Source organism: Orussus abietinus, unplaced genomic scaffold (assembly GCF_000612105.2).
Source record: "Orussus abietinus isolate OABI.00-Male unplaced genomic scaffold, Oabi_2.0 scaffold66, whole genome shotgun sequence".
Classification (NCBI taxonomy): Eukaryota; Metazoa; Arthropoda; class Insecta; order Hymenoptera; family Orussidae; genus Orussus; species Orussus abietinus.
The window spans coordinates 35,526-62,774 of NW_019394234.1; the positions used below are offsets into that span (position 1 = coordinate 35,526).

At 36.7% G+C, this 27,249-nt stretch overlaps 1 protein-coding gene across 3 annotated transcripts; it reads left to right on the forward strand.

Moving 5' to 3' along the window:
• Nucleotides 1-719: 719 nt before the first annotated feature.
• On the forward strand, nucleotides 720-27,188 carry LOC105699664 (O-acyltransferase like protein). Of its 3 annotated transcripts, XM_012424822.2 has the most exons (11): nucleotides 720-1,142; nucleotides 1,228-2,202; nucleotides 20,339-20,628; nucleotides 21,837-22,012; nucleotides 22,167-22,324; nucleotides 22,714-22,842; nucleotides 22,957-23,516; nucleotides 24,663-24,968; nucleotides 25,045-25,219; nucleotides 26,375-26,517; nucleotides 26,604-27,188. In XM_012424822.2, exons 2-11 carry the CDS (start codon nucleotides 1,872-1,874, stop codon nucleotides 26,730-26,732), a joined length of 2,397 nt encoding a protein of 798 aa, XP_012280245.1. In that variant the 5' UTR covers nucleotides 720-1,142; nucleotides 1,228-1,871; the 3' UTR covers nucleotides 26,733-27,188. The 3 variants fall into 3 exon arrangements, with proteins under 3 accessions (XP_012280245.1, XP_012280235.1, XP_012280253.1); XM_012424812.2 differs by having other exon boundaries at nucleotides 720-2,202; XM_012424830.2 differs by having other exon boundaries at nucleotides 720-2,202; nucleotides 22,747-22,842.
• The last annotated feature ends 61 nt before the right edge of the window (nucleotides 27,189-27,249 follow it).

Consider the following 27,249-nt stretch of genomic DNA (forward strand, 5'->3'; position numbering starts at 1 on the left):
CTGTTAGGTTCTGATGGCTGTAGATGATCTATAGATACTAACGTACTAATTATACTTGGCAGTAAGTATAATTACGCAGGATTCTTGTCGCCCTCACGTGGCAATGTCATTCAGTTCGGTTTCTAGCGGTGAAGTCCAATGTCTTTATACTTATATAAGACGCGATTCGCGTTATCGATATTTTAGTTAATTGTTCTCTCGAAGAAAAAGAACATAATTAAAATCTACTTCCCTTTATTCGTTCTATATTTTGTCCTCTCGATTAATCAAATTTCTTTCAGCGTTGGAACATTTAAACGTATTGTGTATTAAGAGGTTCCAACGTCTGTTACATAGTTACACGTGTATCAACTTATTAATTTATGAACACAAGTTTATGGCAAATATGATACGAAAGTAACAAAATCATATATTAAGGGTGATATGAAAGTGACGTTGAAGAGGTTTTGTTAACGAAACTTTTCTTCGAACTGGGTTTATCGAATTGTTTTAAACTTTACAATGTGAATATGGAAACTATAAGGAAGGTCCTGACACTCATGAAATTACAATTTCTTTACAATTTTTTTTATAAGCATTTTTTAAATTCTGTATAAGAAATGAAATCTTACGAGTGTCAGGACCTTCTTTATAGACTCCATATTCACGTTACAAATTTTGAAACGATTCTGTACACCCAGTTCAACGAAAAGTTTCATGAACGATCGACCTCTCAGATGCCACTTTCCTTATCCCCTTAACGCGTTATACAGGAATGTGAAATACGAAAAAATGTTCAGGTCAACCATGGAAATGTGCTTAAAAATATAATTGTTTAGCGGAAAATACAATTGTCTGACGATTTTTAAGAAAATTTATTTCCCAGGTGTAAGTACCTTGGGCGCGTATACCTACGTGCACAGGTGCTGGTACACATACAGATGCTTTCAATTCATACTTACACGCCCATCCTTCCACTGCTCCTTCAACACTGGTATAAGGTTTAAGTTTTCACCGGTCCCCCTCCATGAGTATCTGCTTAACGTCAACCGTACCTTTACTGGTGGGCAAAACCATTTCTCCACCAGCTCCTAAGTTGGACGATACAGTTCGGCGGTGGCCATCCAACTAAAAGGACCCAATCGCGTTAAATCGACGACAAAGTAATCGACATCTTGAATCGGCTCTCAGACTCTGCAAATCTCGGTAATTTTCAAATGAAAGTAATGATCAACAATTGTTGGAAAGAAATCAGCTCATCGACTGTGGAGGCTTGTCAACGAATCCAACGAAGTTATCCAAAATATCCTGTGGGGTGAAAAATATTCTACCCCGGGGTAGTCGGATAAAGTGCGCCGTACTCTTTACTAGAAGAAGGGATTTCCTCGACACGTTGATTAGTATAATTGAAAAATCGTCGAACATCTTAACCGTAGCTCGACGGGTTCGTTGTTTCTCGTGGAAGTCGGGATGTATTAATTGAACGTGCTAACGGAGTAAATACTATAAAAAAATATTTATAAAAAAGAAAAAAAAGTAGTACTTTTATTGATGAACGATCCTAATAATGTAATTAAATTATACAGAATGGTAATGAACTACACGGATGTCAATGGACGAGCGGTGAGAGTTCATTGAGAGAAATTCGAAGAAGGGAAGTGCAAGATCTCACGATATAAAGGCATTAAATAACTAAGAATCTATTTAATTAGGAGGAATATTTATGTTAAATAAAAAAAAAGAGAAATTACGGTAGACGTCTGGAACTGATCCGTCGATGAGTGAAGCGGGAATCGAAGGATCATTATGAAGTCTTGACAGAGATAGAGTTGAAATTAATTATTAATTTCCGAGGAACCGGTTTAATACTCTCGCGTGGAAAGTTAGCAACAATGGCCGGTATTCCTTTCTTAACTTTACTAACTATTGCCGGCCTTACTTTCGCCGGTGGAGAGACGGAAAGACTTTTACCCTTGAGTCCAGTAAGCTCTCAAGATCCAGCGGATCATCAATTGTCCGTGCATCGTATCAGGAGTCTTCCGAAGGACGAAGAAATTCTTCCTAGGAACTGGACCACTATTTCTGAGACTCTGGACGTCTATAGTTCGAGAAATCTCGAGAGGAATTGGGCAGAAAGGCAATATTCCATCGGTGATGAATGTGCCAAGGATGTGACCAGATACTTGGAAGGGTTAAGAAACCACGAGCTCTGGGCTATGAAAGGTAATTTTTACGTAGAGATTTCTTCTACGGTAGAATTATTTAACTTGTTAAAATGATGTCTCATACGTTAGAAACTGTTACCAAAATTCGTAGCTGATGGCAACGTGGTTACCAATTTTAGAAATAATAGGAAAGCTCCATTAACAATAAAGCATTCTTTGAACTTGACGAAATAGTTGTAGAAAATGAGGATAGAAAGTAAAAGTTTGGCTACTGGAAACGAAACTTGATGTATGATTACCTACAAAAGACACCTTACGGAGACATTTTTCCTCAGCCCTCGGCACTTTTATTAGTCAAATATTGGATGACAAAACTTCTCGGTGTGGTCGTCGTCGAACTATCGTAAAACTCATTGGCTGGATGGCCGTCTCGAAGTTTAAATGTATTGTACCAATAGAAAGTTGCGAGCATTGCGCATCCAGACGTCATTATCACCCAAAGATGGCTAAAGGTTTTTGAAACACACCAGACGCCTTTGCCATCGAAATCGTTGGTTTACTCCGAAATTCCTATTGGTCAATAGAGTGATGTTAATCGACAGTTACGACTTATTCATAATGCATTCGGTAAAGTCGGGAGCTCACAGAAGAATGATACATCTTCTTCAGATTTTAGTTTATACATTTAAATGACCCCACGTGACAAGTAGGCATCTTTCTCAGAAATTTATTAATGTATTTAATTACATTTAATTAAATTCCCATTAATTAGTGAGAGCGTTTTAACGCGAATCTCCCACAAATGAGATACAAAAGTTCAAACTTCATGTTTTAACTAGAGACTTTTTTTTTATCAATCCTTGGGAAGCAATTGATACGGAATATCGATAAACTGAGAATTTGTTAATATGAAAAACTTAGTCGAGAATTAAAGACTGAATTTCTATTTGTTTCCCTGAACGTTAGATTTGACAGACAATGTGCGGTACTTGGTTCACCATTAAGAATAAGCCATTTCTTTGCAAAAACCGAGGAGATCGATCGCCCTCACTTTCTCCTAAAGAGAAGGAGATTTCGAAGTGAGCATTCACTGCTGAATCGAAAGGGTTAGTCATCGATCCCGACCAAAATTCTTCGAGCTCATCACTGTCGTCCTCTAATGATAAAGTTAACTGTCCTATGATAAAACCACGTATTAAGAGAAAAGTCAATATTCCTCCCTTCATCCTTTAATACTTTACCTAATTACTAGAATTACATTGCTCTCTTCTAATTGATCAACATGTTCAATTTAATATTGTTACCATGCTTTTGTATCCTCGTATTGCCGACACGTTAGCAGGAAATGATGTTGCTGATTTTAGTATTTTTTATTTACGTTATACTCATCTGATGTATAATATGCCCATGGAGACATATCAGTTAACACTTTATAAAGCTTGTTGATTTATTATAAAAGTAAAGACGAAAAGATACGACGTATTCCAACGTATACGTCTAAGAAATACATGCTTAAATAAATATCCGTGATTCGGAATAGTGAAATATTTTGTCAGAACTGTCATATTAGCAGAGGTTGTATTCATGTGAACAAATTGTTGGGTCATTCGTATAAACAATGAATACACATGCTCTGGCATACATGCAGTAGTGTCGTACACTTTTATCAGTATCGCGTATTGATTTCGCGATCACTGGGTTCCACAGGGGATCCTCTTCCAGAAATGGAAGCTTCGTAAGATTTCTTGGAGCCACTCTTCAACCGCAGCGTCAGCTCTCCTCTAGTTTCTCCTCGGTGGAAGAAATGAATCATATTTTTAATCCGCTTGACTTTCGCCGTTTGAGGAATTCAAAGGCCGGGATTTTTATTCGAAATTGAAAGCTCGGCTTACGACCGAGCTATCTCGCTTTTCTGTTCTACTCCTAGAAAGGCAACCATCGCCGAACGATCTTTACCTTCAAAACTGCCGTCCACTTTCATCGCGAAGATTTCACTTTTAGCGCAGTATAAGCACCGACGAGCAACCTCGTTACGACGAGGCGAAAACAAGAGCGGAAAAAAACGAAATTAAATGCTTTCGAAAGAGCATTTTACTTTCCTCAGTCAATGCCACCTATGTCGCGGTTATTTAACTTTTTGTTTGTTTATTTGTTTGTAATCGGAGCATTCGTATGGGCAATTGTTCAAGTTAAGGGAACGTCATCCTCGTATATGCAATTATTCGAGTTGGGGGGATGTTATTCTTGCACCACTCCATTATTCACCTTGTCGTGGTTTAGTGCACGTGGAAGCACGTGCGCATGCAACTTGCACTTCGCATTGCGAGACGCCGGCACATTGACCCAATAACGTGAACATGGAAAAGGATACATCGTTTCGCGATCTCACTTACACTGAGTATTTTATTGCTTTGCAATGTCAGTTTTGTAGTTGCGCTCATTCAGCGTTAATGACTTCGTAACACAGGGAGAACATTAATGACGGCATATCATTTATAGAGCGTCAGAACTCCGGATTCAAATCTAAGATCAATCTTTTAAAGGATACGTACCATGCCTCGAAGTTCGACTTTTTGCTGTTAAGTGACACTGATTTTCAAAATTCCTTTCCCAAGGATTTCTGATACTTCATAAATTACGACCGATTTTCAAGCTCATGAAGGCTTGTAATCAGAATTTTTCATATATTTCTTTGTCGTAGCATAAACAATAAGGCCGTCTATAGCGAATAGCGAAACTCAATTCCAACAGAACCGAACAATCAGTTTCATGAATACGGTACGTTCTGGGGTTCTTATTGCACAGTCTTTAAGGTGAAGTGAAACCCCCTTCAAATTAGTCGACTCGAATACAACACTTTTTATTTAAGGGTATTCGACCAAACTGTCCGAAACTTTGACACATGACTCGTGATCGTCTAAGAATTATCCTGATACATTCAATATTTGGATTTTTGGAAAAAATTGTTTAACTTAGTCCAGACCAGAACGAAAATGGCGTCGAGCTCTCATATTTCGATCCATATACAATTATCGAAGGCTCTGATATGAAAAACGAAAGGATCGGGACAATTTTACGACAATTTAGAACACTCTGGTGATCGATAAACTCGCATTTGAACGGAATAAAGGCAAAAAAAGTGTTTTATGCGCTTCTATGCTAAAACGATGGGAATACGAGGTCTCGGAATGAAAATTTAATTGACCTGGAAATCACAGATGGCGCAGAGGGTCCCTCTGCAGTTAGTTAGGGCCTCTGAAACCATGAATCCGGGGGATTTCTGGAGTTTTTCTTCGATTTCTTTATAATTATTGTACGAAAACGACAGGTGGAGTATGCCATTTAGTACAATACCCAATATAATTCGACACAGCTGTCGATATAAAAACGAACGTCGGCAACGTAGGCATTTAGAAAAATCTTTTTCATCGACGTTGATCAAGTTCCTCGGCGTGTTTCACTTCACCTTAATCTTTCAAAGGTGATTATTGAAATACTTCCGTAAACTGTAGGTCGATGAGCATTTCATTTTCGTAGATAAAGTAATATTTGAAAAGTCGCGTGAAATAATTATGGTCAACGGGTAGACAGAGGGGATTGACTACTTGATCGCTTATGAGAAATTTTCTCTCGGTCATTGCATCAAGGTTTTCACGGTTAATTTCGTAAGAGCATTGCAATCGGTAGTATTACAGGTCTAATAAGTCGAAACGTTCCTATTAATGCGATCTTTCTATTAAAGCAGTTTCTCTTGAGATCACGGTGGTCAGAAATCTCGAATTTGTTATTTTCATCGACTTCTTGACCAAGTTCTCGCATACTCAAATCGAGAGGAAGACGCTGTATAATACGTGTTGGGCAACGAAATTCCTAGACTCGAAAGTTTAGTTAAGAGTCAGAATCCTGGTCCCTTTTCCCGTAAATCCCCTTTAACGGCCTTGAAGCGTTGGTCCTTCTTTCATGTGAAGCAGGTCGATCTTTTTAAGGCCTTCAGGGACACGCATTCAAAGTGGACTCACCTACAACAACCTGATGATCGAGCAATAAAGATGTCTTTTACACGATCAACCGCATTCAGAGAATAATCGGAATCAAAAGTGAAACCTTTTGAAATTCGTTTATTTTTCTGAAGCTGTAAAAGTAACGCGCATGTCTAAGAAATGACCCTAGTAGAACAAAATATTTCTCTCATATTTTCTATATATTTAATGAATATCCTACATTTTTTAAATATTTAGCCGACATGTGAAATATTTCCAAAACGTTTACTTTAGAATATCAGCCTCATAATATTTGTATAATATTAGCTGCATGTGTTTTCATAATATTTTACTAACAGATATACAAAACGTTTCGTTTCATTTTAATACAAGTATTTTTTAAATATTATGTTCCGAATACATTATAAACGTTTTAAAAATGTTTAAAGTCAAGATCACACGTTTTGTTACAATAATGAAATAGCGGTACGAAAATATTAGAAAAATTTCTCGTGTTTTTTTTGTACCAAATGAAGCGCTCGATAATAATCGTGAAGTAAAAAATATATTTTTATTATATGTTCATAAATTAAAAAATATAATTTCGGTATATGTTTATTAGTTATTAAAACTAAATACGTCATTGAGATTTTCAACAAATATTTTAGATATCTTCAAATGAAATCTACGACATATCTTAAAAAATCTGACGCTTGAGATATTTAGCAAAGATTACAAAGAAATATTTAGAAATTATTCTATGCTACTAGGGGATGCTCAAAAATGCCCTACGTTAGAGACATTGAAATTTCCTATTGGATGAATTAGGTCAATCTCTTTGGAGATGTCATCGCCGAGAGAGTGATTGAGCATTAAACGCGAGTTCTTTGGGATCTGTTACTCTGTGAAATCGAAAGGAATGATTCAGCTAATATCAGTCAATGACTGTGCTCGACATCATGATTCAGGTAGAAGGAAGTGTAGCCGACATCGTGAAATGGATTTCGTCTCTCCTGTATTTGTCTCTCTAGTTATGTTTTGGTTTCAATGTGCATTTCCTCTTCGTGCGAAAAAAAAAAAATAGGGAAAAATTTTCATATAACTTAAGAAAGTCAGTCGAATGATTTTTCTCTCTAGTTATGTTTTGGTTTCAATGTGCATTTCCTCTTCGCGCGAAAAAAAAAAGAGGGAAAAACTTTCATATAACTTAAGAAAATCGGTTGAATGATCTGTTTCTCTAGTTATGTTTTGGTTTCAATGTGCATTTCCTCTTCGTGCGAAAAAAAAAAGAGGGAAAAACTTTCATATAACTTAAGAAAATCGGTTGAATGATTTTTAAAAGCGATCGGTGAATCTGCAAAAGGAAAGTTTTTTAAAAAGTAAACTGTTGATTATGTCGGTTGGCATCGATACGAGAACTAGGTTATGCGATCAACCTGGAAATGTAAACTCGCAACTGTCATTCGTTACATGCGACAGGTGGATGACTAGAGAAACCTCGGAAGAGTACCTCCATTCATTTTCTTGTAAAGCCTCCTTTTCGTGCAAATTATGGTGCATTTCCGTGTCTTCTGTTCTTCCGAGAGTCGGGGAAACGCGGATGGTCCACCTACGGATTGACGTTGAGATGATGGACATTAAAGGAAGATTAAGCCTGCTCCGGGGAAAGGCATTCTCTAAGTAAATGCGGAATGACTTTGGCAAAAATATTGTTACAGAAGTATTACGTATGTACCAACTTCCTAGCATTTTCTTTACGCGTACAGAATATCGTTACCGACGAAGAAATTTCTCACCTCTAGGCATCACTTATACACGAAATTTATTCGACACACAGCTCACACGTTTTTCCTCTAAAAATCATTTATAAATCATAAAAACGATACTGACTTTTAATTTTCTCTTCAGATTCACCAGATTCAATTCTTTCATTCGTAACTTTCTCACAAGCTCATTGATATAAAACACCTACGGTTTGAGGAACGCATTTTGAAAAATATGCACAAAGTTCATACACTTTTAGTCCACGAGGTTACAGAAAAATGATAAATTCGATGTCGTTATCAAGTGCCAATAGTTCTTCTTTAACAGTGTAGGAAAATGTAAGTAAGCGCAGATACTTAGGGAAGAATAAAGGCTCGTATGGGAGAAAGAAATTTGTAAGAAAGTGCCATATGGCGTTGACATAAAAATTCCCATAAAAGACAGTTAGGTACAAATGTGGACTTCCTAGTATATAGTCTATGTACAGTCCATGCCGTAGTTCCGTAACAGGTCCCTCCTATACACGTGTTACCTCAGCTCTCCTCTACTGGCATCTCCTCGTATCATCAGAAGCGCACCTTGAAGGCAGCCCACACGCTTCCTCGCTCCATTAGAAAGTCCTGCCGATAAAGTATGGACCGTGAATCACAACTGAGCTTGAAATTCATGAGATTATTAAAATTACGTAAGCCCTTGCACGTCTATTCCCGAAGGATCGCATTACGCATCGCTGATGTCGTCCATCCTGCTTCGGATAACTCGGTATCATTACACCGACTTTCGCGGAAACAATCACAAGGACTCCAGGATTCTGTAATCACGTCTCACGAGATCCAAAGATTCACTTTCGCTGGATCATGCACTCGAAAATGCGTATAAAAATCTTAAGGTGAAGTGAAACCCCCCTCAAGTCAGTCGATTCGAATACAACACTTTTTTTTAAGGGTATTGGATCAAACTGTCCGAAACTTTGACACATGACTCGTGATCATCTAGAATTATCCCGATACATTCCAAATTTGGATTTTTGGAAAACATTTTTTAACAGCCCAGATCAGAACCAAAATGGCGGCGAGCTCTCATATTTCGATCCATATACAAGTATCGAAGGCTCTAATATGTGAAACGAAAGGGTCGGGACAATTTTACGACAATTTAGAACACTCTGGTAATCGACAAACTCGCATTTGAACGAGATAAAGGCAAAAAAAGTGTTGTATGCGCTTCTATGCTAAAACGATGGGAATACGAGGTCTCGGAGTGAAAATTTAATTGACCTGGAAATCACAGACGGCGCAGAGGGTCTCTCTGCAGTAAGTTAGGGCCTCTGAAAACATGAATCCTGGGAATTTCTGGAGTTTTTATTCGATTTCTTTATAATTATTGTACGAAAACGACAGGTGGAGTATGCCTTTTAGTACAATACCCAATATAATTCGACATAGCTGTCGATATAAAAACGAACGACAGCAACGTAGGTATTTAGAAAAATCTTCTTTATCGACATCGATCAAGTTACTCGACGTGTTTCACTTCACCTTAAGACGCCAAGAAAACGATCGCAACGATTTAAGGATTTATATTCACCAAGAAAAACATTTTAACCGAAATTGTCGGCAATTATTCATTTTTCTTGTTTGAAGTATGACGCAATTTCGGTACGAGACTTTATTCCAAGACGCGAGGTCTTATTCGTATATGTAGACGTGGAAGGTAATGATGACTTGCGATTTCATTTTTTGAATTCTAAAAAGGAAATACTGGGTCGGTGCGAACGCTTTTGGGGAAGCATTCGAGAAAATGGTACATTTTGTAATAGCACCGTTATGAATCCGAAAGTATACATTTGTACATTCGATCATTACACGAGAGGCAATTTAATGCCGCAATTTTCTGCATTATCCGGAGAGAGAACGCAGGAGCTCCTGTCACGAGAAAAAAAAAAAATTACTTTCTCCCTCATGCTTTTATGCTCAATATGACAGGTGAAGTTCACTTTGTCCATCTAGCTAGTCTTTCTTTTTTACAAGTTGAAAAAAAATCCAAGTGTAGGTTAATTTCGGGAAATATTTTATTGAAGAATTTTAATCGAAATTACATGCTGCATTAGTTGAAGTATCATTAAAAGGATATAGCACATCACAGAAATTTCTGAAGACCGCATCGGCTTAATAGGATTTGTCAGCGGGAAAGAGGAAAGAATTCCTAACGCAGAATTCCGCACAGGATGAAAAGTCTTACCCCCGTTTAGCGGTAGTAAAAGTAGTTACCGCAAGTCACGCTAATTGCGAGGTGATTCAGACAATAATAACGAGTGGGAAAGTTTTCATTTAGTGAGTTCTTTCGCCTTGTCACAGGCCAGTGCCATTATTCGGGGTGTAGAGACAGTGAAACTGTTTTTTATTCACGCAGAGCAACTTTTCGAGTGATCGCAAATTCGTATTAATTGTAGGTTGCCACCTCAAAGAAATCAGAAAGTTCTTAATAACCCTCTGTACTCATTTTCTCCGGTCAGTTTTATTTTAGAGAATGAAATAATAATTTTGTCAAAATTATTCATAGCATGGAACTATGAGGAATTAATATTTCTCATACGTTCCACATCCCCGCTTTAATTGTAAATTCGTAAGGGGTTTTGAGATTTCTTTTAGAGTCAGTTCTTCTCGTCGCTTCTTTTTATGAAATCAAATAACACTTTTCCTCCGCAATAACGTATAGATTTATTCAGAAAAGGAAAAGACATTTTTCTTTTTTTAATTCGGTCAGGTTAAGCGGGGTCTTTGTCCTCGGAAAAGAGATGAACGAATTTTCGAATATTTAGGCAAACGAGGGCACTCGACCTAACTCGAGAACAGACCGACGGGTTATTCCAGTATTTCAAGTCAATAAAGACTTGTAGGGCAAGAGTGATCCGACAATTACCACGATTTTCTTAAAACTGAGGTCCACCAGAGTCTTTTTCATAATGTACTTTAAACTACAAGGTATAATTAACTATTTTCCTACGACACTACATTTTTAAGTCTTACGACGAAACATTATCGAAATGGATTAATTGCATTCCGTCCTGATATCTAATTTCGGTACTTACGCTGCATGTACACTGTTAAGAAATATTGTAATTTTAAAATATTTCTTTAAGTTTTATTTAGTTATGCTGTACTAAGGTATATAACATTTCATTTATATATTTTACAAAGGTATGTAATAAATTTATAAGAATTGGGTGTTTCCTCATAAATCAGTGTGTAGGTACCTATCATTCTAAGGTTTTTCTTTTCTATGCGGTCATGAATTATTTAATTAAATTATTTTATATGTGTACGAATACATCCTTTGCCTTATTCCATCCTACACAAATGATTAAAGAAGATTACTTTTGACAAACGTTCATGAGTGAGCTTACCGCAACATGTTCATTATGATTAACAATAAGTATCGCATTAGAACCTGGCTTGATTCGACCTGATTCGTGGAAGAATCTAATCATCCAAAATGTACAAGTCAGCGAAGAAAAGTATCATTGCACGTGACATTTATCAAAGTGCCGCAAGCCTCGACAGTTCTTGGTTATTTGCTCGCCCACTAACAATGGAGACGTCAAATAGAAAGTATCCAGTGTTCAGGCTGCTAATTCATTATTGTGCAACTGTTCAAACGGCGGTCGATTAAGTTTTTATTAATACAAACCAGCCGCAAACCTTTCGGAATCTATTCTGAAAATTATTGCCTCGAAAGAATTAACCGAAGAAAGGAAACGAAGGGAAATGATTTCTAACGTGGCTTTTCCACGGCAATTTGTTGGATCTATTTGTATGAATTTAAAAATCAGTCAGGAGTCGACAATAAGTCTCACGAATTGAAATATTAAATAATTCAAACACTCCCAACACAAAACAATTATTTTTTATACGTAATAATTACCGTTTTTTTCTCACACGCACATACATTCAATGCGTTATTATGAGTAGCACAATGTACATTCGAAAGGAAATATACATTCAATGCGTTATGAGTAACGCTACTTTTATTGATCTTAAATTCTACAGTATTGCACCCTACAGAAAAAATAGTAAACATGGTTTAAAAAAAGTTTCCTCGCGAGTTGAAATTATTTTCACGACATTTGAAATTTAATTCATCCGTATGTGTGATGCTCGCCTAATCAACAAATTTTGAAATCGATATAGAAATACCGATAAAAACGTGCGTTCTAAAAAAATGTTGCAGTGAAAGGAACGACCGGAAACACGCGATTGTGCGATTTTCCTCAACTCGTCAGGGTGTGTGTCTCAAGAATAATCGGGAGTTTAAGAGTGAACCTACGAGAGCCACGCGTGTTCCCCAAAGTGGCTTAAAAGCATCGTAAATCCGCTCAATTGCACAGAGGCTCTCCATATCGTGTGCACTTTTCCAAATGCGTCGACGAAAGCCTATAAAAATTCTTTCATAATGACACCGTAACTGTCAAATCTGCTAGAAACGACGAAAGCGCGTCTCCGACGTTTCACCGCTCGGAATGGAGATCGGTGAAATGAGGGATAAAGAAAAGAAATCGTAAAGTCAGGAATTACCGCATTAGTTTCAGGCTCACCATTTACGAATTATTTTCAACTGGTATTTGACGAAACGTACGAACCCTAGTAGCACAAAATATTTGTCCTATACTTTCTATATATTTAACGAATATCGTACATTTTGTAAATATTTACCAGACATTTGAAATATTTGCAAAACGTTTACTTTAGAATATTATCCCTGTAATATATATATAATATTACCTCCATGTGTTTTCATAATATTTTTCTACCAGATATACAAAACATTTCGTTTCATTTTAATACAAGTATTTTTTAAATATTATCTGCCGAATACATTATAAACGTTTTAAAAATATTTAAAATCAAAATCACACGTTTTGCTCCCATAATGAAATAGCGGAACGAAAATATTAGAAAAATTTCTCGTGTTTTTTGATACCAAATGAAGTGTCCGATAATAGTCGTGAAGTAAAAAATGTATTTTTATTATGTTAATAAGTTAAAAAATATAATTTCTCTATATGTTTATAAATTATTGAAACTAAATATGTCATTGAGATTTTCAATAAATATTTCAGATATCATCGAATGAAATCTACAAGAAATCTTAAAACATATGTCGCTTGAGATGTTTAGCAAAGATTACAAAGAAATATTTAGAAATTATTCTATGCTACTAGGGAACCATATAGAAAAGTGAATGAAAGAAGCAAATAATATAAAGGCGAACGATTCCGGAGAACTGTCGCGTAGAAATGTAATGATTGATTGGACCAAATGAGTAAATCGTATATAAAAAGTATTAAAGTATTGTTACACGTAGAAGATGCAATAGCGTGAGTCTTATAAGAAGTTCCCAATCGGTGGGATTTACAAGGCGAGGAAAACGTTTCCGTAAAAAGTCTGTTCTTAAAACGTTTGAAGAGCTCGAAAGCGGATATTTTGAACATTTGTTCAAGTAAAGTTGTACAGAATTGGCTGGGATTCATTTTGGTGAATTATGTTGATAATTATTTTGTTTGAATGAGGTTTAATTTTCAGTTTTACTTTTGTACGGGAACTTTTTCCCTACCCTGTGTAGTAAGCTACCGCGAAGGCACGTCCATTCTTTCATGAATTTCAAATCACGATCAATATTAGTTATCCCCACTGATAAAATCTTGCGACATGATGGATCATCGAATTTGTATTCGATTGTTGCTTCTCCATTCCCAATCGTATAATTGTCCTGTTAATTGGTTAATTGGGCGTAAGGATATTCCGATCCATCGATCTGGGTCGTAACACAAACTATCGATACAATGTAATATCATATATGATAGTACAATAATGTATCGATACTGAGTGTACCGATGCATTAATGATCCAGAATATATTTTATTTCCATGTACAGGCACTTTTATAAGATTAATATAAAGGATAGGCGAAATATAAATCCGGTGAGAACTATTCATTCATTTGATTCGTGAAAGAAGTACAATGTCGTCATTTCTTCACAACGATAAAACATATTTTGAAATGTATAATTGCTGGTAATGCCTTTAAGGTGATAGTAACAGTTTATTATTATTTAGATGGGTCGTCGACAAAACATAGAAACAAGCTCTTAGGTAGATTACTGAGGAGGAATACACAGAAAGGCGATAAGATAACACAATCGGTGCAATTTTGTATTTTGAACATGTTTTGAACATGGATCGCGATGCACCAATACCGGACAAAATGTATCGATAATTTAAAATATATCGAATCGCCCATCCCTAATTAGGCGTGCCATCGCGTGAACTAATTTTCACTAATTCTGGACCTTTCATAAGATTGCAGAGTACGGAAATTGCAATAACAATGCAACAAAAAGTACATGACTTTTGAGTTCAATGAGGGAGTGATAAAAAGTGAACACGTCCGTGATTAAATAATTTATAACTACAGGGCCGTAAATTATTTCGTCTCTCAACTGGCTTTTGGTTTGACCTAATTTTGCTTAACTTGGCTTAACTTATCAAGAGTTGAGGGACAGCTGCCAGACAACAATAAAACGTTGACAACGAGGAGAAAGGTTGACGAATACTTCATCGATGTACACCCTCCAGACATGAATTTATCCTGCTCCAAGGTTGCATCCTTCCGACCGACCTCGACAAGATATTTGAGCGTTTCTAAAGGCTACACTTATATTTAATGCCCGATCCCTGTAGAGGTTTTCACGTCCTTTTCTCTTGTACTCATCCGAGGTTATTCGTCCGGGCCAGGTTGTTTTACAAGGCGACCACAAATGGTGCAAAAATATAAGAAAAAAGAGTCACCACACCTCATGCAGCCTTGAATTCGAGAACTCGCCCTACTTAGTTTCCCTTACCTCGCATTGCACTTCTGTTTTCTCATTACCTGAGACTAATCAATCATTCGATATATCGACCCGTTGATCTATTAAAAGGGAAATTAAATGTAGGTACTTAAAAAGTTTCACGTGCTTCGGAGTATATTATAAAGAAATTGCGGTCATTTGTTCCGGTTTCTTGTCATTGCGAATGGTTACTGCTTAGGTAACTTTCAGTCATTCAAAAGTTAACTGTTAACGAACGTTGTAAATATTTCGCAAACGGAAATCTTGAAAAACGTTCGATACCTCACCTCTGCTACAATGATCTTTCAGACTTAACGTTCGTCTGCGTTTTCGCAATCCTCTACAATGGAATACCTTGAGATGCCTCGAATACTATAATTTCTTTTACGGACTTACGAGCAATAAGAAGTGACCATTCGATGCCGCCTTACATTTACGAGTTTTGCAACGATTTTCTCTTGTTCCCCGCTTCAGGAAACCTTGTCCGCATCCTGAGATGCTGGAAAATTGGAAAAAAAATGTGGTCGTATTTGACCCTATTTATATACACCTTAAAATACGTTTTTCTAATTACTAATACCATTTGGTATAAGAACATTATCGACAGGACGATGTAATACCTTATTGGGTGGACATTGTCGGCATCGTGGCCCCGTCGTTAAAGTTTTAACATAATAATGAAATGCATAACTTTACGAAAAACATAATTCATACAAATTTTGGAACGTTTTGTAAGCTCGGGTTTATATTTAAACATTTTTCAAACACTACAATATCGGAGTCACATTCAAAACGATTTAATTGTATCTTTCTGACTATTGCCGTTAAACACCCTATCATTAAATGTGATGTAATAAGACGATGCACATTGGTGACAAAACTTGTTGAGAAAGCTAACCAAGTAATGGAGACGCCATTTTCTAAGTCAGGCAGAGGCCTATCGAAGTCAGAAAATCAGTTTGGCATTATTAAGGTGATATGAAAGGGTCATTTTATACATATAAAGTGTCAAAATGTTTATAAAACTTCTTTCCAAAGTGGGTGCGTCAAATCATTTGAAACTTCAACACGTGATTATAGCAGCCCTAAGGAAGAACGTGATGCTCGTAAGATTTCATTTTTGAAGAAAAATCTTTTTTATTTATCCCAGACTAGAACCAAAATCATATTTTCTTGTGAAAAATGAAATTTCACGAGCATCGAGTTCTTCCTTAGGGCCACCATAATCACGCGTTAAAGTTTCAAATTAATCGGTGTTTGGAGAAAAATGTTATAAACATTTTGACGTTTTATATATATAGAATTTATAGAATTAGTATATATATATAGAAGGATGACGACGAAGCTTTTTCTTCAATGCAGGAATGATACTATATACGAGTTAGTACGATGGCCGGTGCATGCAGGAACCCCATTGTCTAGCGCCATTAACAATGCCATGCGGTATGCAAAGAGAAAGCCTCTCTCCTTCCGAATCACTTTCCCTAACGCGAATCCTAGCCAGTCCCATCAGCTGAACTTATGGCAGAACGATGAACATTGATGACATCGTGTTCCTGGTGAAACTACAGAGGGAACAATAATTGCCTCTTAATGTCACGCTTCTGAGCCGTGAGAGCGCCGCGTTTTCAAAGGACTATGTTAATTGTAAAAAGACGTTCTAATCCTCGTGCATGACCCGATATACAAATACCTACACACGAGAAAAAATATATACACCTAAGCAAATAAATCTTGCCAAATGATGAACGAGCAAATCCAATGAAATTATTTATCATCATAATACTGAACTTTCAACGGAGCGATTAATTAGTGAAACTGTGGAAAGAATCGTAATTGTCTTTTTGTGTCACACCTCCAATTATAAATTGTGAGAGCGGCACGTCTTCAAAAGACAATGGCTCATATTCTATCTCACTTTTGGTGTCAAAAGATGTGTCTTAACCATTTAAAGTCATTTTGTAAAAGACGTTTTACGGCTAAAAGTGAAGTATGAGTAGGGATCAATTATTAATTCTAAAATGACTTTCTAATTCTCCCGTTTGCCACGATACACTAATTTCTGTACAATAGAAAATGTTTATAAACGAAACTTACAAGATGATGAATGGGCAAATTCAAATAGACAATTTATCATCACAATACTGAACTCTCAACCGAGCGATTAATTAAATGAAACTGCGGAAAGAATCATAATTGTCTTTTCGTGTCACACCTGTCTCTAATTATTAACTGTGAGAGCGACAAGTCTTTAAATAGCCTTGCTAATTATGAAATTACGTTCCATTCGTTGCAATTAAACAGATGATATTAAGCTGAGCACATTCATTACTTTCCGGAAGCGCTTACAGACGAATAAACAAAATGAGGAACCAACAATCGAGTGACTAAATTAAACATAATCGAGCAATTAATTTCGGAAAATTGAAGTAATATTATGCATTACGTACTTTCGTCATAGCGTTGAAATCTAATATCCAGTTACTGAAGAAACTGCAGAAGGAACCCGATGATTTATTGATATCTCCTTTCGAACTCGCACGGCCAGTAAACCGGTTAATAATTATACAAATTCTACGTTAATTATATGCGAATCAATAGTTGGTAGAGGCATGGCATTGGTATGCCTTCAGCTACGAGTAAAAGGGAAAGAGAAACTGCAATGGTCGAGACGGAACAGTTGCGGTCCGTGAACTTCGAGAAGTACAGCAACCTCGACAGTGAACGCAACGCTCAATGGTTGCAATTTATCGAGATAAGCTAGTTACGTACTAGTGCGAGCACGTGCTAAAGTATATCATGTTAACGCAACGATCTGCACCACTTCCCACGTGCTAATTTATGGAAAACGTAACGTCCAGCGCATACTTTGCTATTACGAGGTCTAGATCACACAAATTGTCCTACATACCTGTATTTCACTTTAATATGCCAAATAAAAAAAATTATTACGTAAATAATGATATTAAATTCGTGGAAATCTTATGTGCTATACTTTGAACTAATCTTCTAATATCAATGATTAGTAAATCGTTGAGATTAAAAGATTACTAGTAAGGCGTAAGAAATAATTGAAAAAGTAAAAGGGAACAATCGTCCTCTACTTATACTACTTACGTGCAAATTACACAGCGAACGAGAATATTTGCAGGGTTATAAAAAGTTGGCGGGGGGGATGCTTAATTACGGTGTGGTGAAATTTTTTGAAACGAAATGCATTCTTTTTATGTCACGTACGTATCCCTTAAGTGTTACGAATGAAAATTATTTTTACAGCCCACTTTTCATGATGTGAGCGCAATTATCGGAATTGTTCCTCATGCGAGAATGTGGAACGCTTCTTGTGTTCGCGTTGCTAGTACTTCGCAGAATTCAGGTAGCTTTACATGCTTCAACGCTTTATTCGAATTCAAACATTAATTTCAAATAGATAATATGTAATGTATATAATATTAATGTCAGTAATAATAGGTTTTCATCGTTTTCTTCATTTTCTTCTACGTAGGGTAAATCTAGATCAGGTCTATTTTGTCTAGTCAGTCTCGTTTGATGTCAGCTGACGAACCCTCGAAAGTTGAACTTGACTTTGAACCTGCGACCGCATACGAGAGTGCAGCTATTGTAAGCTACTTGACAATGTCCTTTGCGAGCCGTGGAATCCATTGTCATTCCAATTTCACCTGTCGCACGTGTCAGACCCTGCCGAACTTCTCCACGGAATACCTAATAAGGCTTTATAGACACCTTATTCGTCCCCGCTCACCTGTTTCAAGATGTCGACATTTATCGGCAAAATGAAAGAGCGTATAAGTAGTAGCTAAAAGAAGTACAGAAAAAAGTTGTCCCGTTAATGTCGAGCGCCGGTAAACCGTGCCTTGGTGCCTTAACGAATGGATCGAAGTAATTAATACAAGTAAATTTTGAAACAATTGATAATGTCTTGCAGAATGTGCTAACGCGCATTTCTCTGAAAAAGCCTTCCTTTGTAAACTGGTATTTCTGATTTCTACGAATTTAAGATGAATAATCGGGACACAGAAATTTCAACTTTATGAGATCAAGCATTCGAAGAGTTCAGGAAAGTCTGATTAAACATTTCTGAATCAGTTTCAAGGGAGAAGATTATGTCCACTTTCATTCTTGTAACTGGGTTTCACACGATTTATATATTCATATTCTTCATAAGACTTGAATTTTCCATATCTCTACTACTCTACTACAGCTTTCAAATAAGAATACGGTAACAAAAAATCAAAACGAAATATCATCTGCCCGAATGTTGCAATTTATATATTGTAAGCTGCTATATGCGTGATTTATTTTCGTACATAAACGGCGTCATTTACTTTCTGGACCTTCGTTATGACTTTTCGGCCATAGTAATTACCAAACTTTAATGTCTAATTTACAAAAGAATTATGACCGCACCAACTGCCTCATTTGCAAAAGCGAAATACTTTGCCATTTCGACACTTTCCCGCTTTACGTTATTATCTGACGCGGTCATTGCAAATATCTCTTTAACGATTCCAGTGATCCAGATAGACGTTTTCATGCTTCTGCGCTTTATGCGTAAGTCAAGATCGTGTCAATGAACTGATCATTGTTGTAAAAACTTCACGGCCCTATTTCGTATCTTTTGCGGTCGTACGACTTTTCTTCATTTTACGTGGTGACAAATCGATAGTGATTGCAACAAGTTCGAGAGTATTCATATTCTAAATAACTGGAAATGGTTTAAAACGGAGTTGGCAACAAAATTTGATCTAGACTTAAATGCGTTTAATTCTAAGGAATCAAAATTAAGATGTTTTATACTCATTAAGATATTAGCTTTAAGTATTTATTAAAGGTCAAGAAATACATTGTTATTGTTAACACGATAACAAAATGATCTTTGCTTAACACTATTAAAATTTAAATACACGGAATCATTATTTCCATTTCTTCAAAATGAATTTCCTGTCATTGGAATGAAATGNAATAGAAAATGGGATAACTAGAAACGACTTGGAATAATCCATCCGAATCATTTCGAAACCTTGTATTCCGAATATCAGATATTAATTGTCGCAACGTTTTGCAAATATTTAAAATGTCTGGTAAATATTTACAAAATGTACGATATTCCGTTAAATATATAGAAAATATAGGACAAATATTTTGTGCTACAAGGGAAGCGATAGAAAAAGAACTAAATAGAAAATGGGATAACTAGAAACGACTTGGAATAATCCATCCGAATCATTTCGAAACCTTGTATTCCGAATATCAGATATTAATTGTCGCAACAAATATGTTAAATAACGAAAGTTACCTGCAAAAATATCCACAATTTCATGAAACACAGTTTTATGAGTTTCATATCGATAGTCGTCTCGAGAAATGTATTAAGCTCCCATACTCTTTACTTAAAATATGCCACACTCCTATTAATTATTTAAAACATCGTGGAGATTCCAATGAAAGTTGAATGCTAAGCTTATATAAGTTATAAACTACGGAATCTTCATATTTTTATATCGGCAACCAGATTAATAACGATTTTCTTTTCATTTTTAGTGGACGACGCCTCCGGACGGTACACCAATGGATTTTTCTGGGGCAATTCTTACTTCCTAGGCTCCGCCACGGAATGCGCGTTGATCGGATACGATTACTCAAAGAAAAGTGAGAGACTTGCCAGACCTTTGTCGAACGAAATTCGCGAATTCACCGTGGAATCGACGAAAAAACTTAATGGCGGACTGAGCGGAGCGAATCTTCTGCCTCCCACGATCTTGGACAAACCGCCATTTCCCCTTGGATTTTTCATGCTGCGAATCTCGGTGAATGGCACCAATCCCCACCGGGTATGGATTACCTTTATTTTCACCAGTTGACGAACATTTTATTGAAAATCTGACAAAGTAAAACAATTCTCTCGTAACCAGATGTTTCTCCATCGCGTTGAAATCAAGTATCAGGTTATTGGGAAAGTCTTCTCTAAAAACGATTTTCTTCGAGTCGAGTTTATAGACAGGACTTCCCGAATAACCCAATAAAAGCTAGGTGTCCATAAGCCGGATTTTTGGTCCCAAGGAACTTAAGGGTCTCATATTTATATAAGTTAAGTAAGGTCATGATAGAAAATAATTTAAATTCTGATATGAAATAGATGCGCGGTAAGGTATAAAGTAAATGATTCAAACAATATTTATCATTACAAAATGAAAACAAACTAAGCGGAGTATTCTTCATTATCTTTTTACCATTGCGAGGCAAGAGTAACTATCTAAAAGATAGTTGTGTTGTCAACAGTACAAGGTTATGCTTCTATAACATGTCTTTCATATCACAAAAAGCTCGGCGCAGCCGCGTGACATTCAAGCTCTTACATATTGAATATTGAGATCTTTATCAATCACACATAAATAACATTCAACGCGTGTAACAATGTTCACGTAAGTATGCAATCTTGCATTACACAGAGTAGTAGTAATACTTACGGAGATTATGTTTTGTCATTAGTAACAGTGCAGCGAAATACCACTTCATTTTTACGTATATTGTCCATATACTACATAATTGATGTATATCTTATTATGTGTTCTGTTATATTATACATATATGTAAAGCAGAAAGTGTTGCATCAATGCGCTCTTAAAAAAAACTACGGAGTAATTACCAAAAACCGACCATTTTTAATCGAAACCATCAGAAATGGCAAATTTTGCGCATTTGAAAGAAGCGTAAATCATAATGAAACGTAACAAATGTTGATGGAATCTTATAAAAAAAAAATGAGTTCAAGAATAAACAATACTAATTACAATAGTTGTGAAACCACTTAGGTTTTCCAACAATTTTTAGGGCCAAAAAGGGGCCTTACGGACACCCGTCCTTTGCACATGTACAAGATAGATCATCAATAAAGTAATCGATTAATAGTTTGAATTTACAGTACCTACAAATAATGTCAAATGAGACACTAGATCTTAAATAATCCGATAGAATCTAGTGACAATTATGGATTTGAAGATGGTTTAAAAAGTAATTTGCTCAAATTCCCGTATTTCAGACGAAATTGATTCATCTGGGAATATGCTTGCCATTCTCGTGCACAGCATCCGATGTAGCAGTGATAGCGAAATTATCCGCAAGCGAATTTGCATCCAGACACTCTTCCATCGAAAGGGTTCGTGACCAGCACAACGTGTACAACATGTACGCGGATCCGGTCTTCTGGATCTTGTTGTAAGTCGATTTGACGCCTTACGTCATTAATTACGTCTAGATAATTTGCGTTTACCCGTAAGTACGTAATGGATCTCCGAGGCAACCATCAGGCCGAGGAAGATTCAATTTGCGGAAGGAATTTCAATCAATTTTATGATTACGTTGATTCCAGTGGCGTCAGCCTAGTGGTCCTTTTACTAATGATTTCCGGCACGGGATACGACATATTTCTCGTTAAAAGACTATCTCGTAAAACGGCTAGGAATTACGATTTGGAGAAACATGCCAAACTGGACCACCTTACCAATGGAATCGTGAAAATGCAAAATGGTAAGTCAATTTTTTCTCCGTATATAATGGATTATCTGCACAATGTAGTGGTTGCAAAGCGGTACACTGCACTGCTAAATAGCTTTGCGTTTGCGTCTTTGTTTTACTAATTGTTAACCTCCTGGATTTCGGGTACCTTGATTTTTCAAGGACAACTATACAATTACGATCACCAGTAGTTCGCATTTTCCTGACAGTTCGATTTCTTAAGTCAACGAAAGTCACACTATTGTACTCCCTAGTATATGTAATTCTTTTATTTTCAATACATTGAATCTAATCGGGACAACTACTAAAGTATTGAACTCTAAGGACTTTAACTAACAACAGACCATCGACGACGGCGACAGTGCTTGGTAGTGACACCTTTTTACCATTGTATTCCGTAGCTTTTCAAGGTAAGGTCTACCTTCCTGTTCCAGTGTCGGAGAACATGGTCAATGGGTCTCCACCAGTGAATAACAACAACGATCGAGAGCATAATTCATCGTGTACAGATTTGAATTCGGAGAAGCTCAGTACGTTCTAAGCATGAATCCATAAATACACGATACTCTACAGCGAATAGCTAAATAAAAAATAAATAAACTGTCAAGAAAGGAAATAATTGTGCTATTTTCTTCACTTTCTAGACGTCTACGAGGAGCTACTGCTCTCTTTTTCTGTTCGAGCTAATGTAAAATCAATCTGCGATAACGCAGTAGGAAGAGATACGATTAGCACCGTCCATGGTCTTAGAGCGATCTCTATGGCCTGGGTTATCCTTGGGCATACTTGCATCGTGGTCTTCAAGTACTCAGACAATATGGAGTACAGGAAGGTCGTAGAGAAGAGGCTTCTCTTTCAGACCATCACAAACGGGGCCTTCAGCGTGGACACGTTTTTCTTTATGGGGGGTTTGCTCGTCAGTTTTTTGTATTTCAGGACCAATGCCAAGGGAGACCTTAATAAGTTAACACAAGGCACCAAAGGTTTCGTTGCTGGGGTCCTGAAATTTGCAGGATTTCTGGGGTACAGATTTTGTCGACTTACTGCGCCTTATATGTTCGTTTTGGGTGTCGTGGAGGTCTCTATGAAATGGTTCCATGCCAATTCTATTTTCGAACCACCCACGGCTGATCATGAAAACTGCCCGAATTATTGGTGGAGGAATTTACTGTATATCAATACTTTGTTCCCGGTAGAGCAAATGGTAAGACTCTTCTTCATGCGCAAAGATGGTTTCATGGAGAATGTACAATGAACGAAAGAATCACTTTCTGAAATAGAAATTCCCGTACCCAATAGATTTTTACTTGCTTCTATCGACAAAATAAGTTGTAGGTTGGATCGAATGAAAATAATACAAACGATATTCAGATTTATTAAATTTATCTGAACAGTACAACAACTAGAAGATGGCCTAGCCATCTTCTTTTTACCATTTTGGTAATAGCATGTAGTCGACAAAAAGAAGACGAAAAGGTGTCTTATGCGTCGGATTTTGGCATCTTTTGGTCAAGGCTAAAAGGTGACGATTTGTCATGTTTATTAAAAGATGACAAACGTTCAGACATCTTTTCGTCGGATTACGTTGTATGTTTTTTCGTCAACTTCAGAGGGTGGTTTCCGATAAACTCCCAAATAGAAATTCATGATCATAATGTGATAAGGAAAACTGATTTACAAAGAATTTGTAGACCCTTTGCTGCATGAAATGTCTGCAATATATGTACGTATATTATACAATGAATTTGAACAAAAATTTGCGGTAAATTTGTCATAAATGGTGGTAGCAATATATTTACCGCATACTTGAGTCATGTACCAAGTATGCCATAATCGATATTTATGAATTGAAAATTTAGAGACGCTGCAGTTATTTGTCAGCAATGCGTCGGATAAATTTAGCTGTACGTATGCGTGCAAACATTGAGACATTACATGTACTTAACTTTGTTTCATTCGATCAAATCAAGTATTTCGCTCAATGTAGTGGAGTGAATTCAAGTTATTTAGGAAAAATGACAAGTAAATATTTCCAACAATACCTGAAGTAGTTCAGGAATATAAAAGAACAAACTTTTTAGGAGAATTTCGATGAAACAGATTATAAGAGAGAATTACCAACATGTATCTACGAGGATCCTCGGAAGAGTAAACAAATTCTCTTTATAAGATTCACGATCCGAATAGGAAGATATAAAATTTAGATTTATTCATTCGAATGAAATAATTGTAACTTGCACTCAATGAAACGTAGAAATGCATGAAGTCCATGAAATAGTTTCGTGCATATCTTTTTATAACTATTCAAAGAACTATTGCAATTCCTCATTGTTTTTTTTTCAATTTCCAGTGCATGTTATGGAGTTGGTACGTTGCAGACGATACGCAGTTTTACATCGTGGGGGCAATAATACTGATTATTGCGACCAACAATTTCAAACTTGCAGCGTTCTTCACAGTTACTCTGCTGATTAGTTCATGGGGTACCACGGGATACATTGCGTATGTGAATAACCATATGCCGAGCTCGGACGATCCCCTGGCTCTCTTTGACAAAATTTACGATAAACCGTGGACCCGATTAGGACCGTACCTAATCGGAATGTCGGTTGGATACTTCTTGTTCAAAATTGATTGTAAAATAAAAATGACCAAGGTATGCACAGCGAGAATTAATTTCACTCGGCTTTAAAGCGGCGGTCAAATTAATCGACATTATTTTTTATTTTCAGACCGCGGTTGTGGTTGGTTGGCTCCTTTCGTCAGCGTGTCTCTTGAGCTTATTGTATGGTTTGTACGAGGCAGAACTTAGCCCAGCAACAGCGGCAGCGTATTCCTCGTTGAGCCACAGTGTTTGGGCTTTGGGACTATCATGGATCGTCATAGCTTGCAGCACGGGATATGGAGGTTGTTACTATTTTTTATTTAACACTTCATTTTACCCTGGTAGACTCTCAGCAGCTTAGATCACCAGACGATTCGCTCTTTATTGAATAAGACGGGTTTCACTCTGCCGACTTATCGCGCTGTTAATCCCCGGTTCCACCAACTTCGGTCAAAAAGCTAATCCTCGGTTACAACGAGTTGGACACTGGGAGACATCAATGCCTTCCCATCCTGCACAGGCGATGCCGTATCTGCAGGGGAGACATTCACGTCCGCCATTGTACACTGGGAGACATCAATGCCTTCCCATCCTGCACAGGCGATGCCGTATCTGCAGGGGAGGCATTCATGTCCGTTATTGTCCGTTCCATCACATTTTAACGGCAGGTTAATTTCCGTTAACCGCCGTTTAGATTAATCAGTCAAATTCGATCGTTTAGCATCATTTAATCAAACTTCAACCTAAAAACTGCACAAACGTGAGGAAAACGTGGATTATATTGATGATTAACATCTTATGACGAAACGGATGAAGACGTTTTATATGTTATGTACAATTTCTTGATGATCGAAGTACACTAGAAAATATTTTATATTAATTCTTAACCAAAGAATTATATTTTTTCGGGCTAGCTACTGTCAAATAACTTGTGTCTTGATGAAGACTTACTAGTCGATCAGAGTATTAGCCGATAATTAAACTTACTTTGAATGGTGTATACGATTTAGTTAATCACGCTCTAAATAAAAATGCTGGAACATTTACGTTTTCAACCTAAGATTAACTTAGCCGTTAACTTTAACCTACGGTTAGTTAATCAATGATTTAACCGAAGTTAGTGGCAGCCATAAGTCTAATCGGTGATGGCATTGAATCGTGTTGCTGCTAAAAATCACCAATGCGTATGGAACTTATAATGCAAAAGACAATTGCAACAATTGCGCACACGATAGAAAATAATGTGCGCGATAGTTATTCGACTGAGTAGCGCTGCTGAAAGTTACCAGGGTAAAAGCCATATAAATTACGAAAAACAAATTCAACCTAGGTGAAAACATTTTTTATTTATCAAAGGAAATACCACGTGCGTAGAACAATGACATGCACGATGTTAAGCCAATTAAGTATTCAATTAATGATTAATGTCTCATTTAATGTTCTATGTTCATTTGAAGGGTACGTTAACGACATTCTGTCAGCACCGATTCTCTATCCATTCAGTAGAGTGACATATTGTGCGTATTTGGTGCACCCAATAATCATCAGGTTAACCGCAATGAATATGGACGCACCGTTTCACCTGGGAAAGGATACAGTGGTAAAACAGAAATCAAATAAAATGTCGTACTGCCAGGCTTCGAGGTTTCTAATTATATATATATACACGATTTGTTTCTTTTTTAGATGATAACGTTCTTCGGGCAAGTGGTTCTTTCGTACTTCCTGTCCTTCGTAATTTCCGTTTCCTTCGAGGCTCCCGTAGTTAGTATGCTCAAGATTCTGGCGCCTAAAAAAAGAAAGCGCATTCAATGAAACGACGATCCGCTATTCTTCAGATGAATTCTGGCCGATTAAGCCGTCACCTGTACATCTTGCATTCCGTACTTGAATACTTTAGATCAAAAGTATGGACGAATGAAAAGATCGAGAAGTTTGTGAATAGCTGCACTTTGGTACACTAGACTCCACGATATGGCATGCAAGGGTTGCCTATCACGAGAGATGAAGTAATTCCACCTGTGTTACCCTTAATTTTCTATAATGTATTGTTAGTTGTAAAAATAAATTATTTGCCTTTTTATCGTGCGTACAGGTTCCCCTTTGAATAATTATAACTTAAATTATTCAAATCAATTGAAGTAAAATTTATCCCTAGGGTGCATACTCTAGGAAATTATTTATTATAAAAGTGGAATTATGTATAATAAAAAGTTGTTTAAGAATAACTGCAAAAATAGTATAAACATCAACTACGAAAGGGTAATTATATTGAATTAAAGTATACGTACTCTATTATCTATAGAATTATTGTTCGCGAAAAGTGGTAGCG